A 19,411-nucleotide genomic window follows, 5' to 3' on the forward strand; every position below is an offset into this window, starting at 1 on the left:
TTATCTTGACCCACAGACTTTTTCATCTTATTTTCTCCCCATGTCTGCTGAGGGGATGAAGTGAGAGATCAGCTGATGGGTGCCTGGCAGACAGCAAAATTTAACATACCACAAGCACAAAATGCTGGAAGTAAAAATAAGCAAAAACCCCAAGGTGTTTGTGCTAATGGTGACCAGTAAAATTGGAAACAAATCTTTTGGAGTGTTTTCTGAAAGGCTTTTAATAGTAATGTTTAGCGGGACAAAATCCAGTCATATGCAGGGCAGAGTTAATCTTTGCACTTTGCTAAGCTCAATCTCAGGCATGGTTTTTTTAAGGTCACCCATCAGTCTGAATCGTTCATAGTAGGTCCTAACGTGTTCTTGACTAGGAATATTTATTAACAAATAGCAATTATCACTTGAAAAAGAACTTTGAAATAGTACTGTTAGTAATTTCATAAAACAAAACAACAATTTTAATTAAATGTAACACTAGAAATAAAGCATGTCTTAATAGGCCCCAGAATCAGAATAATGCATTCTATCCAGTTCCAACATAAAAAGTTGATGGACCAACAGTTTTCTAAAAAGTCTCCTTCAATATTTAGCATATATTATGTATAGATTAGGTTGGGGGGGGGTTAAGTAATGTAGCTATTGTAACAGGTTGTTTATGGTTCTGTCATGCCAGAAAATAAAAAAGAAAAAGCTTAGATCCTCAGACAACAATTTTATTTAAGAAAACAGTAGCTTAATGATGTGTATAGTCAGTCTATTATAGACACAGAGAAATCTCAGACATCTAAGAAGTCCTTTAAAGTCCTAAAGGTAATTTCTTCTGACACATTTTTAATTACATCATGAAGTCCATAATCTTTTATGTTAAAAACACTTCTAATTACAAAGCATCTTCCCTTGCATAGGTACATGGCTTGGTTTGCTGCTGCTCTTTATTAAGGAGTGTTTTCAAATGCTCTTCTCCCATCTCAAAAATCAGGAGAGAATGTACAGGAAAACAACAAATAATCTTATTTAAGTAGAAGGACCACTGATTTATTACTGAGCTAGACAAACAAGTCTACAGAAATCTCTCTTTAATTCATGAGAAGCTAAATCGCAAATGCCATCATTTCACTGGTTCTTGTACAAAACATGCTTCATGTAGGTGCTCCCCCAGCTGCAGCTCTCCTTCTTTCTTGCCCACTTAGAGAAGTTGTCTAGAAAAGCTGTCTTGAGCAGTTGCAGAATATTGGTCTAATTTCCACCCAAGTGATCATGCTTTCCAAATGAAAGTCACTATCTTCCAGAATAGCCCCTGTTTTTTCGGAGCGGATTGATTATTCAACAAGAAATCCATTTTACCAGAAATCATAAAGTACTAGGTAGCTGCTGCAAATATTCCAGTCTCCCAGAAAAGCCATTTCATCTTCGGATGGGATGATCAAGTTGATTTTCCTCATTACTACAAGTACTTTCTGCAAACTACATTAGGATCAATATTTCATCTTGATAAGAAAAGTGCTGTCTCTAATAGTTTCACCACTGTGACTACTGAATTCAGTAAACAGTCCTCTCAATTCCTCCCAGTCTTAGCTGGCCCTGACATGGTACTGTGTTCAGTTTTCACAAGAGTTGTGATCAGTGAAAAACAAAGCAGGTTTTGTCATTTGCAGTATCAACTATCACTAAAGGCAGTAGCAATCTAACAGATAGAAGTCACTTTTCTTTCTCTGACTTCTATCTCTCCAAAGGTTGTTGAGTTTGGGGTTTTTTTTAAATTGGAGTGGGGGCATTTTTTTGGTTGGTTGGTTGCTTTTGATATTTTGGTCTTTTATTTTTCTTTCACTGGAAAAATTCCAGCTGCTACATTCTGTTCTACTTTGTGTCTGGTGTCACCACTTCAAGTGCTCAGTTCCTTTGGCTGTTTTTCTATGCCTTGCTCTGGTGACCCCTTTACACATGAGACCTGTTTTGTTGTTTCTCTTGTGGCCTTCCCTCACCTATTCCAGATCCCCTTTGGCCACATTCAAGCTAAAAATACTTCATGACTGAGGAGAGAAGGGGGTGGGGTGGGCATGAGGGGGTGGGCAGGTGTTTAAGCAAATATAAATTAAGAAAAAAAAGACATTTGTATCTGTCTTGCTCTAGCTGTTCATGTTAAGTCTTTTCACATAGAAATGATCAGCCTCCTTGTTTCTGTAGCACTTCTAGCATAACTGTCTTCCATACTGTCCTGAGATAAGACGCTTCTGATTAGAGCCGTGCCCTACTCCTGACAGATCACAGAGGCCACATGCAACATAAAGTCCCTGTTCAGCACAGTCAGGACACCTCAATGAAATAAATTTACACCACAGAGGTGTATCTCTCTGCAAATCTTCCATGCACAGGCAACAACTGTGTCTCCACACCCTTTCCACAAAGCAGTGGCATTCAGTTGTGCAGCCAGTGTATATTGTAGCCCCATATCCTCCCCCATTCTGGTTCTCTGCTCAACAAACCTACCGTGAAGCGCTTTATTCACTGGGCCAGCAGTGGGCTGAGCCTGGCCCTGGGCCAAACTGACCTCTTACATTCTTAGCATTCACAAGCCTTTAGATCATGAATATGGTAATGCTGCTCACAGGCTGCAGTCCAAGGCAAGGGGTGAACACCCTCAGTACCACTGCTGCAGAGTGCTTTTCTAAGAAAAATAATGTTCAGTTCTCTGTGTGTGTGAATGTTGGCTTGATGTCCTAATTCCCAGTAGGTAACTCTGGGAGTACCCTGCCCAGAGGGGGATGGTTCAGCTGCTTTTGTACATTCAGTATCAGAACACATTCCTTCAGTGGCTGCACCCACCCACCCCTGACTGTGCTGAGGACTGTGCTGTTAAAAATAAGCCAGGCTTTGTCCAGTCATAGTTTGTGCTGTGCTGTTTGTCCTGGGGCTTGTGGACTTGAGAGGAATGGTGCTCCTCTTCTCACAAATGTAATCTGAGAGAATAATTTGTGAAGCAGGCTGGGAGTGGTATGCTGGTCTGGGTTGGACATATGTGACAGATGAGTGGGATCTGTGCTGGTGAGGGAAGGGTGGCAGCCAGGAGCCACTCACCACCTGAGAACAAGGGTGAGGAGGAAAACTGTGACTCATCTGAGAAACCCAAGACCTGACTGGAGCAATTTATAGTCGATTTTAGCAGCAAACCTGTTCTTATAGAAGAAGTGTTTCCCACAGTGAGATGAATCACTTTCATTTGGACAGCTACACATTTCATCTCAAGTACATGCTTTGCTTGGTAAGTGTTAAATAACTGGCAGTCTAAACAGGAGTCCAGCCCTTTGTTTTAATGTCTATTGTTTTTCTTTTTTCTCAGAGAATAAAACCATGAAAAGTTACGTTTGTGAAATAAAACCCAAATCTATCTTTCCCGCTTTCCCTCCCACATGTTGCAGTACAGATCTCTGCTGCAAGGTGCTTTACTCAAGAGTCTTAAGGAGACTGAGCTGGATGAGATAAGATGCTTTAACAACAAAAGACAAGAAAGTCTAGATGAGATTCACTTGGATCTGATCTGCTCAATTCTAAATGATCTGGGGAAAAAGAAGTCCTGAACTGGTAAATCTCTGTGATTGTACAAAAATCAGGCTATCAGTTGGACTGAGTTTCAGAAGTATTTCATGGTACCAATTTGAATAAACAACACCTGATGAAATTTAATATCCATAGCTGCATAACACAGGAAAAACCAACCCTGTGTTGCCAGTGATGGGATTTAATTTAATTGTCACAACGGTCAAAAGACATCTTGGAGGTAGTGTGAACAGTTCAATGAAGGAAAAAGCTCAGCAGCAACCAAGAGGGCAAACACAAGGCTTATTAGAAAATAAAAACCAGAGCAGGAAGCATCCTATAACACTGCATAAAATGATGGCCATGATTTAAATACTGTTACTCCCATTTCACAGACACTGAAGTAGAGCTAGTAAAGATAGTGTGATAAGCAAAGACTATCACAGGAGTGCAGGGTCACTTTCAAACATGGGGAGATTAATTAGTGTAATACTTTCAGCTCAGAAAATGTTGGACAGGTAGGGAAAATGAACAAAAACACTAAAACCTTCTCCTTACACACAGCTACAATGGTCATAAGGAACTGGTAGTCACTGTTTCTCAAAATAAAAGAGCATGGGGCACCAATTTCAGGTGTCAGCTTGACAACAGAAAGAACTGCTTTTTCACAGAACGGAATTCAGTTGTTCATGGAAGGCAATGCTATAGGCAACCTTGGAGGCTGAAAGAGTAATTGGGTTAAAAAGCAATTACATAACTTCAAGGATACTTGAAAAGAACTATTAAATATGTGGTCCAGATCCTTCCTGTGGTTCAACAAAGGCTTCATCACTGATTGCCAAATGTAGAAGGGCATTTTTGGGGAAACATTACCATATTCTTTCCCTAGCATCCATCACTGACTACTGTCAGGGACATAATTCTAGATTAGACAGATCTTCCATCTAATCAAGACCAGCTGCCATCAATGTATTCATCTGGTCAAAACATGCTTTTTCTCCTGATAGTCTTTAGCATGAGTTCTGGTTAAGAGACCTTTTATTTCTAGTTCTGATGTCTCTCACACTCGAAACACCAGGACTTCATTGATAAGCTCTGCATTGTATTGGTATCTATTCAGAGCTGACTAAACTCCAAAAGCAAGCTGTCAATATCTCATATTCATTTTCCTCTTACAGCTGTACCACTCACTCACCACATGATACAGATAATGGAGGATATACATCCCAGCTAATTTATGTTTTCACTCTGTCCTCCAAACGGCTTGGTTCCCCAAAATCTTTAATGTGCAGAGAGGCTGGAGAGTTGAACATAGATTAATGCCTGCCTTAACTTTGTATTCCCATACTCTTGATTGTAGCTGTAAGGAAACACGAACCTGGCTTCTTTACTGACTCTGTTGAACACAGAGTGCAGCCCATTCTCTGGCTCTGTTTGTTTGTGTAGCTAAGTGACCGATTAGAATGGAGGTTAAAAACACAGCCACACCAAACACACATTTCTGCCTGACAAAACAGGCAGGTACATGCTTCCCTCTTCTCCAGGTGCTACAGCTATTGCATAAAAACCACTATGACCAACTGTGCAAAAAGTCCTGGATGAGTAATTGTTAGCATTGAGGCTAAGCATGGGGAGAAACAAAGGGCTGAAAGAAAATATTAATTTCTAAAGGACAGAAAATATGTTACAAATCAAAAGACATTAAGTGCCAGAAAGTGCAAAAGCACCTGTACTCAAGCACATGAATATTCAGGGTTGAGTTATAGTTTTTCATCCATCTGATCAAACAGTGATAAAAGTGTGTGAAAACGCAGCTAGAAACTCTTTTGGACCAGAGGGTGGAATTCCTCCAGTGTCGCTTCACAGTCTCTCAGACTTTGCACCTTAACATATTTTGCCCTGACTTGACTTAGTGACCTTTGCTTTAACATTACAAAGTTCAGACCACATCTTGTGGGCTAAAACAAACATCAGCAGTATCTCCACTGACAGCTACAGATAGCAGCCAGATGAGTAGCATTAAAACAAACCCCTGAGCACTGTGTTTGAGTATAGGTGGCAATTAGTAATACCACAGCTGCCACAGCAACAAGTTTAATGTGCAGGGGGGGTGACAAAGCAAGAAACTGTTTGAGAACCGTATGGTAATGGCTTTTCTGGGCAGAATATAAGCTCCAAAACACCTCAGGTAAATGTATAGTCTGGTATTTGCTTTAATAGACCGTACACTTCTCAGTGTGTGTGTCTCACTTCCCCTTTTAAATGTTTTTCTTGGGTTCTTGAGCTGTTTCTAGACTCATCTGCAGCTGCAATGTCTCTGTAACTCATGTGACTCTTGTAGATTTTGTCACTAGAGAATGATGGAAAAAGACGTAGTGGTGGAGATGCACGGGTACACATTTGAACAGGAGCATGACTTCCCATGCTTGGTTTTCTCAGGAAACCAGGAAAAAAAACCCAACACAAACAAAAACAAAAACAAAAACAAAAAACAACAAACAAACCAAAACCAAATTATTTTAAGATTTTTTTCCCTTTTTTAACTTGTGTGAAACTCTTCAGGCAAAAGAGGAAAGACAGGAACTAGATTGATATTTGGACCTTCCTCTTAAAGGTCACCATGGACTTAGTAGCCTTTACAACCTGTCAGAGTAAATCCACCATGTGGATTACATTTACTGCTCTGGTATTTAATGTAAGTGCTAACAAGCTTTATAACACTGGTAGACCCTTGCTGATATTCTTAAACATCAAAATGAGGCATATCTATCATTCTGGGAAAAAAAAAATAGTAGTTAACATCTTGAATGTTCTGTTACGGCATAAATTTCTCTCTAGTCCTTAAAAACTCCAGTAAATAGAAATAGTCTTAGTAACAACCCTGATATAAACACAAATGTGTTTCCTGAAAAGCAGGAAGCAGCTTAACAATCGTATCATATGACTAGCTAAATATGGAAGAACTTTGCTGAGTTTTTTTCCAGGGCATTATACAAATTTCCATGTGACTTTGTGGGACATGACTGTTGCTTGAGCTGCTATTACTGCAAAATCCTTTTACTCTGCAGCATGGGCATTTTACACATTTTGTCCTGCCTCGTGGCATTCATCATCTTGTAGGAATCCATTTCAATTCAGCCTGTGCACAAGCAATGAGAACATGAGAAAGCCTGAAGAAAGAACACGGAAGGCTCTGCAACCCCACATGGCCCCATCCTGTGAATGTGTGCAGCTGTTTCGCGGCAGCTGGATCTCACACAAGATCAGTGGGAGTATTTAATTTGCTGCTACTCTCTGATACCTTGTCAGTTCTGACGAATGGGAGTGAAGAACTGCATCACATTGAAGCCCATCACATTGGAGCACCAAAGAGTTGTCCAGTGGAAATAAACTTTCTTGGGTTTTTACTAGCTAGAAATGTCAGACTAATCCAGATGTGGCCTAGCAGTCATATCTTCCTTAATCCATATCCCCTCTATCACGAGTGGTCATGCCATTCCCTAAAAAATGCAAGTGTAGACCTGTTCTAGTATTTAGTATTTTGCTTCCACACTTGGGAGCAAGATACCTTGAGAATGTAAGTCATGTAAACTGATTGTTAAAAAGGTTGCCTGAAGCATGAATTTACAAACTTGAGCTGGTGGTTTGTAGCTATTGTGACATTTTACTAATTTTCAGGTTAAATATATTTATTAATTTTTTTAACAGCAAAAGTGAAGTTAAAATTGCAAAAGGAAGTAAACAAGGAACAACAATGAAGGGAGTAAATCTGCAAAGGAACTCTTAAGAAAGTTCTTCTCCTATTTTGTGTATGGTGGAAAAAAAGTCATACTCTAAGTATTAAATTAACCTATGAAGTGAATAGGAAATAAAAAAAGACTTTGAGTTATGAAGGTTAGAGGTCAGTATATATTACAGGTATGTGAGAAAGAGATATCTGAGGGAGCCAAATATAACAAGTGAGAATCCATTATACAGAATTTACAGCGTGTTTCAATATTATTCTAATTATAGAATGAATCTCATGGACTCAGTCAGATGAAGCACCTAGAGAGAAATTTTAAAAGACACTTAGATGCCTTAAATTTCCAAGAGGCGTTTAGTGGGGTTTTCAAATATGGCCAGAAGTAATTCATAACAGTTAAGCATATAGGAGGATTTCGAAACACCTAAGTGCCTTTAAAATCCCAGACCAAGTCTGTGGAGGCTCAAGGAGAATATGCAGGCTTCTATGGACACGGGTTATAATGGCACCTCTACCTCGTAAATCAGCTGAACTATTAAGTAAACACAAGCATGGATGAAAAGGATTTGAAGGTACATTTACATTCAGTGACCAACAAAGGTGTCTTCTTTCAGATTACCAGGAGTAAAACATAGAGAAGCTGCAAGTTGATTCAGGTCTGGCTGAAAATTAGAAGTTATTTACATAACTATAAAATTTGTACATGCAAATTTGTTGGGTAAACTGTTGCTCACCTCCATCAGGCACAAAGCTCTACAGCCTTCTACGTACTTCAGTTACTTTGTTTGTGTGGGAAACTGGCTGAAGTTTTGGCCTCTAAATGTTGTTTGACCGTCTGCTGCTCACAAACAGTAGGCAAACTTTTCCAAGATGACAGAGATTTGCAGTGCAACCTGTAGAGCTCTTCAGAAGGCACGTGGACTAAAAGTTCTATAATACACTCTCATTGCTTCTTTTTTCCCCATTACTGCCTACCTATGTCCAATTTTTCCTTCTTACTTTTATTCTCAAAATATAGTTTCATTCAGGTGATTAAATGGGTTTGACCTACTGCCTGGTTATGTGATTCAAGGCTAATCTCCACAAACAAAGAGAAATGGGCACAAAGGAACAGAGGCAGGTGGAGAAATCCAATAGCATTCCCAGAGAAAAGGAGCTTCTGACCTGGCTCCTCTCACTGAGGGTTCAGCCTGTGGTCTGGTGTGACACCCATCACCATGAATCAATGGGAGAGGCTCCATGGATTGCTGTATAGAGGAGTTACTGCCTGCAGGGGTTGGGAACCACTAGGGGATAGAGGGGAAGAACATCTTTGGGATTGCACAAGACAGCTTTTGGGATGTTTAGAGGCAGAATCAAAGGTGGGGTAGGATGGGATAAAGATGGTTTGATATAGAAAAATAAAAGGGTATGGGGCTAAAGTGACCTGATTGGGTGTAAACAAGTTGTTGGTCAGTATGCTTGTCTGGTTACGCCTTGCAGCGGATCATCTCAGTCTGTCTTGTCTTAGTAAATGGTATTTTAATTATTTTTCTGGGTGAGAATGGCATCTATATTCCATGTACATGTGTGTGTATGTGTGTGTATGGTGGCCTGAGTGCCACCAATTAGAGGTGGGAGCCACAAGTCACAGGGGCCTCTGTGTCTTTGATGGAGCAACTGGAGAGAAGAGAGCACACACATTATGTAAAGCTGTATGCCCATGTGTGGTCACTAGCAAACAGCAAGCCAGGGTAGGTGGGAGTCAAGTTTTGGAGTAGCCATGAGTCCAGGAATGATAGTGCAGAGACCAGAGGGTCTCTGAGTTGGCTACTGGAGAGACAAGGGGTTCTAAATCACCTGCTGAGGAGGCTGTGGTGAGGTCAGCTACTGGTGAGGCCACAGCTCTGGACTAGCTACCAGGGAAACTTGTTGGCCTGTTTGTATGTCTGTGTGAGGCAACTGGGGATCCAGAAGTCAGCTACTGAACAGGCTGAGTGTCCTGAAGGCAGCTACTGAGAGAGGGAGCCATAGTTCCTGTGAGTGCTTGTAGATCGGATTACCAGCAACTAGAGTGGAACTGTAGGCCTCTGGGATAACATTTCCACATGCCAGCAACTGGAAAGGTTTGGGATCCAGGTGTTAACAACAAAATAAGATTAGTGTCTCAGACCAGCTATAGAAGGATCCGTACTGTGTAGATGTACACAAATACATACTTATTTTCCATTAATGGGCTTCTGTCCTCATCAGCCAGAGAGGGGAACAGCATGGGGCCGTAAGTACTGTTTGTGTTTGTGTGAGTGCTGTGTTTTCTGCCTGGGTCAGTCAGCGTGGCCAGCCATGTGTGTATCTGTATGTGTGTGAGCCTATTGGGAACACACACCCAGCCTTACCACTACCTGGATCTGGGAACCTACTGCATTTTAAAAACTGGCATACCAGCAACAGGCGAGTGGAGGGCAAGTATGAACAGTAAATGGGAGGATTTGCAAAGCGTGGGGAAAGCCAGGCCTGGAAGGCATAGTCAAGGACATATAGATTCAGGCAATGTCCAAGACAACCTCACTAATCAGGCTGCTGAGTAATGACTTGTTCATGGATCTCTTCCAAAAATGTAGATCACGCAGAGAAGGACTCTTGAGTCCCTCAGCAGAGAGAAAGGCACATAGTATCCAGTCCTTCACTAATGGCTGCTTGCAAGGCCAACATGCTGATCCTGATCCTCCAGCTGCTTCCCTGATGTCAGAAAGACATTTGACTCAGCCTAACATAATGCATGTGGGCTACTCAGAGGCCATTTGCAAGATGCTGCTAGCCCTGCTGAAAAGCATTTATGGAAAGGTAAGGTTGGAGCTGAGAGCTGTCTACCCGACACTGGTCACATCCCAGCAACATAAGGGCAGACAGGCAGCAAGTGGCCTCCCAATATACAGATTTTGGGTTATTTGGATGTTGTGTATTGATTGGTGGGGGCTACCTTGACCGTGTTCAAGCTGTAGAGAGCACCTAAAGATTGTTCTCCAGAAGAGCCCCAGCTGGGCCACCTTTCAACAAGTGGATAAGGAGGTTCTGCAACTCTGGCTTCAGGGCTGCTCTTGCATAACAGCAGAGACTGGGTCAGACAGCACAGATGTGCATGGACAGATGAATGTCTCCACCAGGGCTAAATACTGGAATAGGCTATATAGACAATGGCATCCCATGGAAGAGCCATGCTGGCATGACAGCAGGCATCCTCTACTTGGGAAACTGTGCAGCAGTTACCCAAAGGGATCATAAAGCAGATTCAGCAGCTGTGGGAAGTGGCTTCCTCTCTGGGGGGGAAAGAAAATCTCCTTTTTCATTAAAAATCAAGACACTTCAAATCATGCATATCCCAGGGCAGCTCTGTATTGTGGCAACATGAGCTCCAGGAAAGTTGCTCCACAGAGACTGCTTGCCATCATTGCTTACAATTTTCAGGCAGAAGCTTTTCTTACTGGCAAAAACAAAACAAAACAAAAAAAACATCAGGAAAGAGCCGTGTGAGGAGGATGGCCCTTTGCAAGGAACAGAGAAGGGCTACCCATTTCTTTGGATGATGCCCCTTTACAGAATCACAGAACCACAGGATCAGTTAGGTGGGAAAAGACCTCTGAGACAACCGAATCCAACCCATGACTAAACACTACCATGTCACTTAGACCATGGCCACATCCAGTCTTTCCTTAAACACCTCCAGGGACTCCACTGCCTCCCTGGGCAGCCTGTTCCAATGCCTCATTACCCTTTCTGTGGAGAAATTCTACTTAAGAAGAATTCTGCAGCGAAGGCTGCGATCTGCGCGCCCGTCAGGGCAGCGGGACACGGAACGGGAGACGGAGCAGGCGGCGATGTCCGGCCACCACACGGCGAGGGCTCCCGGGGGTGAAGATGCCGGAGCCACGTCGGCTGAGCTGGGTTCGGGGTGAGCAGCAGATCACGGACGGGAGCTGCCGCTGGGGCAGGAGGACCCCACAGGGACCCCCACTGCCGCCGGGGACAATGCGAGGGCTGGTGTCGCACAACGGGCGGCGTCGCCCCCTGTCCCGAGGGCGGTGCCGGGCGGGGGCGGCCGCTGGGCTAGCGGCGGGGGGGCGCGGGAGCCCATAAAGCACCGCCCGGTGGGACGGCACCGCGCACAGCCGGGCTGGGCGGCGGGACAGCGGGCGCACGGCGGGGCGAGCGGGGGCGCAGCCATGAGGGAGATCGTGCACATCCAGGCGGGACAGTGTGGAAACCAGATCGGGACTAAGGTGAGCCTGGAGGGGACCCGCCGCTTGCGGAGCCTCTGAGCGCCCAGGGGACGCGCCCGGTGGTTCCCGGGGTTGTTGGCCCCCCCCCCCCCCCCCCGGGGCTGCTGGACCCCCGGGGCCGGGCTGTGCCAGCCGCTCGCCGCCGCGGCCGCCCGTGCCCCGCGGAGCCGCTGCCGAGCGGCGCCGGGCGCGCCCGGGACATCGCGCATCGCTGCGCTCCCCGTGACCATAAAAGGCCTTGGGAAGTACCGAAACCAAACGGGACAGGTTTTTAAAAATTATTTCTAAAACCATGTTTGAGCCGCCAGGCTGCGGTTGAGGAGCGGGGGAGGGCGGCAGAGGCTGCGCGGCCCCTGCGGACGCGAAGCCGCCGCGGCCCGTCCGGGCGCGGAGCCGCGCGGGCGCCGCTCGTCCGTTGGGTTTGAATCCCGGTGCCCGCCCGGCTCCCGCTGCCGCGCGGGCAGGGAGGGGCGGCGGGCACGCCAGGAATCCGGCAGCTGCCGCGGCACCGCCGCCGCCCCCGGCCCGGGCGCTGGGCAGGGCCCCCGGGGCTCCGCAGCGAAGTTCCCAACCCACTTCTCGCTTTTCCTCCCTTAGTTTTGGGAAGTGATAAGTGATGAGCATGGCATTGACCCAGCCGGAGGCTATGTCGGTGACTCAGCGCTGCAGCTGGAAAGGATCAATGTCTACTATAATGAATCATCTTGTAAGTGTGGGACCGGGAGGGGTTCGGGACAGGGGAGTCCGTGGGAAGGGGCACAGGAATCAGAAGACGACGGGCTCATAAAGCCATATTGCACATCTGGCCGCACTCCTCACATGCCACCAGCCCCTCAGCTGTGCCCGGCGCAACAGAAAATATTATCTACTTTCTTCCAAAGTACTAAGATGGCTGGGTGCTATCTCCCCAGGCACAGAGACGTGGTGCAAGGGGCTATCCTTAGGGTCTGGAGGTGGAGGTTTGTTTACTATTTAGCATTACAGTACGCGTTTGCTCTTCTAATGTGTGATTACTTCACCAGATGCATCCGTTCAATTACTCCAAATTAACCTGTTGGTTGTTTGAGCCCGCATCTGTAGTACTCTGTCTTTCATTCTCATGAATGAGAGTGTTAGGCCACAGGTAACAGAGAGCTGAGCAGGGATTCATGACTAAGATGCCAAAAATCATCCAAGTCCTCTGAGTCCATCTGCTGTTGAAAGGTGTTAGCAGTGCAAAATGGGGATCTGGAGTCCTTCAGTCTGTTGACATGAACCTGCAAGTATGAATGTTTCATCTTTTGTCCAGCTGGGGTTAATTCATATTATTTACCTGAGTTTCCTTGGACAAATTCAACTTGACACAGGTTGTTTATTTTGTGCTTTGTGGTAGATGTGCTGACTACTGCTGTTTACCATGTACACCAAGTAGCTGTTTCAGTGGAGGAGAATCCTCAAGCATAAAAGCTTGTGAGATGTATTAGGATCATTTGAACATAAGCACTTCACTCACCCTGATATGCACAGAAAAGATTACCTACTTTCTTATAAAGAACAAGTGAACCATTTTTTTAAATCAGAAATTCCCTCACATCTATTGCTAATAAAGAGCTTACAAAATGTATATCTGTAGAACCCAAATTATGTCAGGTCTGTTTTTCAAGCTGAATTGATTTGCTCCTATGGAGCTGGGTTTTTCACCACCATGATTTTCTGCATAGGAAGTACTTATATATGTATGAACAATATATTAGACTAACAATATGAGATATATTTGTGTGTTAAAAGCTATAACTCTGTTGACTTATTTCTGGACATTAAGGGCATGCTTCCTTTTTATTGTAGCCCACAAATTTGTACCAAGAGCAGTCTTACTGGACTTGGAGCCGGGAACCATGGATAGTGTGCGGTCTGGTCTTTTTGGTCAGCTCTTTCGGCCCGATAATTTCATCTTTGGTATGTGGATGTTTCCTTTTAAAAAACAAGGCTCTTCAACAGCTGTTTGATTACCACGTGAATGGTCAAAAAGCATTCAGTCTTCCTGTTCTGAAGTGATCCTACTGAGAAATCCTAATACGTAACAACGGAATTATAAGTATCTGTAAGCCAGCCAAAAGATCCCATTAACTGAAAAAGTCATTCCTCTGTTGACCATTCCTTCAGTTAGCAGCAAACTGCTGAAAGTTTCCTACGGTATTCAGATAAAATATATTTGCTTTCCACATAAATGAACTCCAGAGAAATCCTGAGGCCAGTTCTTCACAACAAAATGCACGGAAATTCTGCAGAAAATGGAGTGGGGGGGGGGGGGGCAGCCTCAACCACAAACCAACCAGGCTACTCCTCACTTGAATTCACATTAAATGCTTGAGCACTAAATTGTTTTTAGGCTGTGTAATTAAACTTTTTCAGCAGATCCTTGCAGTATAGTAGCAGTGAAAGAAGATCAGCTGTAATATGGAAAACACATATGTAGACAGTTACTGGGTTATTTTCTAGCATAATGAGGAGCAGTCTGAGAGTGTGTGGAGACATTCTGGTTTTGCAGTGTTGTTGCAGAGGGTTGTTTTCGCTTTTGCTGCTTTACTTTGGACTTCTTTAGTACTTTCCATCTAAGCTTAAAAATGCACATTACCCTTTCAGAGCATCCTTATGAAGTACAGAAGCATTATCAGTCCCTTTGCTCTAAAGGAGAAACAGCATGTGGAAGTTAAGTGAGCCACTTGCTGAAACAGGAAGTCTGAATGAAAGCTACCATGAGAACTTTCATGTCCTTTTGCTTTCCAAGTCTGCACTAGCCACAAACACATTTCCTCCTGACAAGGCAAGCTTAGGCTGGAACTTAGTTTGGTATGTTGTGTTAACATAAGGAAGGAACAATGCCAGGGACAGCCAGAGGAAAGATAAACATTATTTGGGTGGTATAAAACAAACGTAAGTCTGGGTTGTTGGGGTTGGAGTCAGAGTCAAAAAGCCATACAGAACTCTTTAACTCTTTGACTTAAAACTTTTATGCTATCCATGTTGTTCTCCTGTAAACTCCCTGGCAATGATGCTAAGGGTCTCTCCCAAAGGAGCTGTAAGTTACAAGTAGAAGTAAGCCTAGGGAGAAAAGCTGTGGACATAGGCAGCTTTATGAAGTCTGTTTCTGTATTCAGGTTTTTTCCTTTCATTCCCTTTCACCTGCATGAACCACACAGGCCCTCTGAATGTGAATTCACCTGACCTATGGAAATACCTGAGCTGGAGCTTTACAGTTTGGCACACCACCAGTAAAACCAGAGCAAAATCAATTCAGAATGTCTTCAACAATAGTCCAGTTTGCTATAGTCCCTTCCTGTCAAGATAACAATGAACCAACAGCATGTGATCAACTTGTATCTGACAGAGGCCCCTGCCAGCATCAGGCACTGTCCTCCCAACCTGCTGAATAATGTAGAATGGCTGAGCGCTGAAGTAATGATCTTCTGTGTCAAAAGCCAACAAAGCATTTTGTTTTCTCTTTTAAAAATCTGGCCTGGGCCCGCAAAGGATTTTGTGGCAGAAGCTGGCAGTCCCACACTTGCTGTACCCCAGGCTGTGTGGGCTCATTCTGATGAGGATGTTTTCCACCTCTGTTTGTATAAACCTGCATGTGCCCATGTCTCCACAGCAAGTAACCACAGGCCATCAATCAGGATTTGATGCAGGTGTATTGAATACAGGGTCACACACTCCAGATACAGGAATTTTATATCAAGCTAGTAAGAGATCTGAGATGGACACAAAACAATCCTCATACTTTGACGTGTGTATTGACAAGGTAGTGATTTAAAAGGTGAAGAACTGCAGGTGGAATGATCTTGCTAAATGAGAGCAGCAGGCCTCCTGGCCTTCTGGCAGCACAGAATTGCCCACCAGGAGCTGCTCTGAACTCTGATGTGTCTCCTCCTGTTAACCAGTTTTCATTTGCACATTTTTGCATTTGTCATTCTTTTCTTGTGTACATCCTTGCTAGATTTGCTACAGAGATACCACTCCAATTTAATTAATATGAACTGATGGGGGCTACCACAAAATAGCTGTCTGGCAATCAAAGGCAAGTTCTGGAGCAGGGCTGTTCACACCAGGCTTCTAAGTGTTAATGTGCAAGCTACTGATCTCTTTTACCAGGTTTATCTTATATTGAGCAGTGAAGAGAGTAGGGGAGTGAAAGAAGACTGTAGGAAACAAGTGCCATTTTAGGGATTAAAAAATAATCACTGTTAGACAAATGGCTTCTCTGCATGCACAGTTCAACCTGAACATGTGTGATAACCCTACAGTGTGTTGGAGACAGAAATAGTGACAGAAGGATCTGGAGGTGCCAGGAGTGCAGATAAGTGGTGGGATTGCTTCGTGTAGGCTTCTTTAGATCCCAGCAAATGACAGATGCAGAATGCTGGGGATGGGCTTCCAGGATTGGCAAAAGATTTGCCAGGTCCTGAGTTTTGTGGGCACAGGCTCATTTTCCACCAAGAGAGTTTAGTCCTGGTGAAATTTGATCGTTTTTATGTCTTCGCCTTAGGTTTTCAGAGGTCAGGTAGGTACCTGATAAGTGGAGGGCATCTGGTAGAGTTTCACAGGATCATGATCATGATTTCCAGGTTTGTGGCAGCCTTGTCAGAGCCACAGCACCTCCAGACTGCACAGTATTGTCATGGGGTAAGAAGTCTAGAGCTTCCAGGGCTTGTACAGGTTCTGTGTTGTAGTAGTCTTACAGTGCTGTAGAGCCAGTGGTTCTGGAAGTATAAGGTAACTGGGTGTAGAAGCAGGAAACCTCCAATGAAAACACTGGAGACCCTAACACATGGCTGACTAGTGGAAGAAGTGTAGTGTTGCCACAGGAGTAGCTGGTAGTTGTCCTAAAATCAGAATTTATGTCCACTAGGAGATAAATGCCTTCTGCATTTTGGAGTCATGTCTGCTTTTTTGTGTGCAGCCTGAAGTGCTTCCCTATCCGTGGTAGGGGATCTGCTCAAGCAGACTGCAGGTGCTTACAGACATATTTAATGCTGGTAGGATATGACTTTTTGCTTTGCCCAGCTGGACAGGAAGTGCTGAGCTCCCTAGGCTCAAAGAGAGAAAAATATAGCAACATACAGAACAATGCATTAACTAACCAAATACACCATGAGGAAACGGAGCATTTATGCAGTGGAAAAAAAAAGTGTATAGTATTTCAAAAGTGTCCCAGCCAGCCGTTTCCCTGGTTCATATGTTTGGCACCAACACAGTGCCCTGGGAATTGAAATCAGACATGGTAATAGGAAGGGAGGGAAAGGTCTTGGGGAACAACACAGAATGTGCCAGCTCTATACTTAATTCTGAAACTATTGCTCTGTCTGAATACCACTCACAGGAGTACCCTAAGTGAGTTCAGTGGTACAATGTATGTGTATAGCAGTCACTGTGAGGAACAGGACTACTGAAAAACTGATTCCCCAATTTAATCCTCCTTGTTATCTAAGCAATAACAAAAGAGTGACATAGCAAATGATCCACACTGTTTATCTTAATAAACTGAGTGGCACATAAAACAAAAATGGAAGCCTTAGGGAGAAAAGAAAGGGCTCATCACTTCTCCGAAATATCAGTAATCCAATTTTGCAAGTCATTTTGCATATCCTGAAGAATAGTGAGTTTGTAAGGAAATCAGTAAAACATAAAAGGCACTTGACTTCCAAACTTTTGAAAAAATGTCCCTGAAGTTTCTGTTGATCACTGTTTTCATTCAGGCTAGGTAACCGCAAATTTAAAAAGCTGTAGTTCCTGACATGACAAGTTAAATAGGATTCTGCAGCCCAGGTTTTTCTTGAATGACTATGTTTTCTCTGTGACTCACAAGAACAGACCAAGAACCTCTCATTTTCATTGAGATATGTATCGGGGATTTAGCTTTGCATGCATCATGGACCTTACAGACAGAAAGTATTTAAGTATTAAACAGTCATCTTGTGCTTACAGAATCATCAGGATTGGGAGTGTGAAAGTTTTCAAAACAAGGAGTTAACGCCATCTTTGCATTTATGGAAGGTAAAATGACAACAAAGGAAAAAAAAAAAAAACCACCCAAAGGCATTAATGAAAACTGCCGGAGACTATATAAAAAGTTTGTTGATACTTCCAGAAATATTTGTAGGCAAAACTGAAGAGCACAGTTATCTACCTGACAGATTTATAGCAGCTTTTGTTACAGATGTGAGTCCATTTAGCGTGCTGATATCAAACCTTGCCAATAATTTTGTATGTTTTCTTTCCCTGTTGTATCTTATTTTAGGACAAACTGGTGCAGGAAACAACTGGGCTAAAGGACACTATACAGAAGGGGCAGAGTTGGTTGACTCTGTCCTTGACGTAGTAAGAAAAGAGAGTGAACACTGCGATTGCTTGCAAGGATTTCAGCTCACTCACTCCCTGGGAGGAGGGACAGGGTCTGGCATGGGAACCCTGCTCATCAGCAAGATACGAGAGGAATATCCAGACAGGATAATGAATACCTTTAGTGTCATGCCTTCTCCTAAGGTTTCTGACACAGTGGTGGAGCCTTATAACGCTACGCTTTCGGTCCACCAGCTGGTTGAAAACACGGATGAAACCTACTGCATTGACAATGAAGCTCTGTATGACATTTGCTTCCGCACCCTGAAGCTCACCACTCCCACATACGGTGATTTAAACCACTTGGTCTCCGCCACCATGAGTGGGGTAACCACATCCCTGCGTTTTCCAGGCCAGCTCAATGCTGACCTCCGGAAGCTGGCAGTAAATATGGTCCCCTTCCCGCGCCTTCACTTTTTCATGCCAGGCTTTGCTCCTTTGACGGCGCGAGGCAGCCAACAATACCGAGCACTCACCGTTCCAGAGCTCACCCAGCAGATGTTCGATGCCAAAAACATGATGGCAGCCTGTGACCCAAGGCACGGCCGGTACTTGACAGTGGCCACCGTCTTCCGCGGCCCCATGTCCATGAAGGAGGTTGACGAGCAGATGTTGGCCATCCAGAACAAGAACAGCAGCTACTTCGTGGAGTGGATCCCGAACAATGTCAAGGTGGCAGTGTGTGACATACCTCCCCGTGGCCTCAAGATGGCCTCCACCTTCATTGGCAACAGCACTGCCATCCAAGAGCTCTTCAAAAGGATCTCGGAGCAGTTTTCTGCCATGTTCAGGAGAAAGGCCTTCCTCCACTGGTTCACAGGAGAGGGAATGGATGAAATGGAATTTACAGAAGCAGAAAGCAACATGAATGACCTGGTTTCAGAGTATCAGCAATACCAGGAAGCAACAGCAAATGATGGAGAGGAAGCATTTGAAGATGATGAAGAAGAGATCAATGAATAAAAAAATTAGGTGCATGATTTTTCCAGGCCAAATTCTCAGATCTGGATTTCTGATAATTAGGCTTGTAAATACATACTTACATTTAAAAAAAAAAAAAAAAAAAGAATTTCAGATGTTAGAAGTGCTCTTTGGAGTCCATTTGGATCACTGAGAACATTCAGCATTTCTGGAAACCTATTCATGAGACAAATGTAGGGCATTCAGTTAAGACTTTGGCCTAAGAGTCTGAACATGCAGATTGCTAGTTTGGAATCTTTTTTCCTTAGGGTTGTCATCCTTAAAGCTGTAGAAGAGAAGATGTAAAATAGGCATGAAAATCTACAAATTAGAGCTGCACTATTTTCATCCAATTATGAGTGAGAAAATCTTGTGAGCTTGGAGTATTCATTCTGTACCAAATGTACAATACTGAACTGCCAGAAACAAAATTTATTCATAATAAAAAGTTTTTAGATATTCTGTACAGTAACTGTTAACAGTGATATTTGATTCCAGTCCTCTAAAAATAAAATAAAATTGAATAGCATCCTGTCAA

At 43.7% G+C, this 19,411-nt stretch overlaps 1 protein-coding gene across 1 annotated transcript; it reads left to right on the top strand.

The window, feature by feature from the left end:
- The first annotated feature begins 11,418 nt into the window (after window positions 1-11,418).
- On the top strand, window positions 11,419-19,411 carry TUBB6 (tubulin beta 6 class V). The gene is made up of 4 exons (XM_042031900.1): window positions 11,419-11,535; window positions 12,133-12,241; window positions 13,360-13,470; window positions 17,813-19,411. Exons 1-4 carry the CDS (start codon window positions 11,479-11,481, stop codon window positions 18,874-18,876), a joined length of 1,341 nt encoding a protein of 446 aa, XP_041887834.1. The 5' UTR covers window positions 11,419-11,478; the 3' UTR covers window positions 18,877-19,411.

The sequence above is a fragment of the Corvus kubaryi genome, unplaced genomic scaffold, assembly GCF_017639235.1.
Source record: "Corvus kubaryi isolate FWS band 111438036 unplaced genomic scaffold, C.kubaryi_AGA036_p1.0 132, whole genome shotgun sequence".
NCBI lineage: Eukaryota > Metazoa > Chordata > Aves > Passeriformes > Corvidae > Corvus > Corvus kubaryi.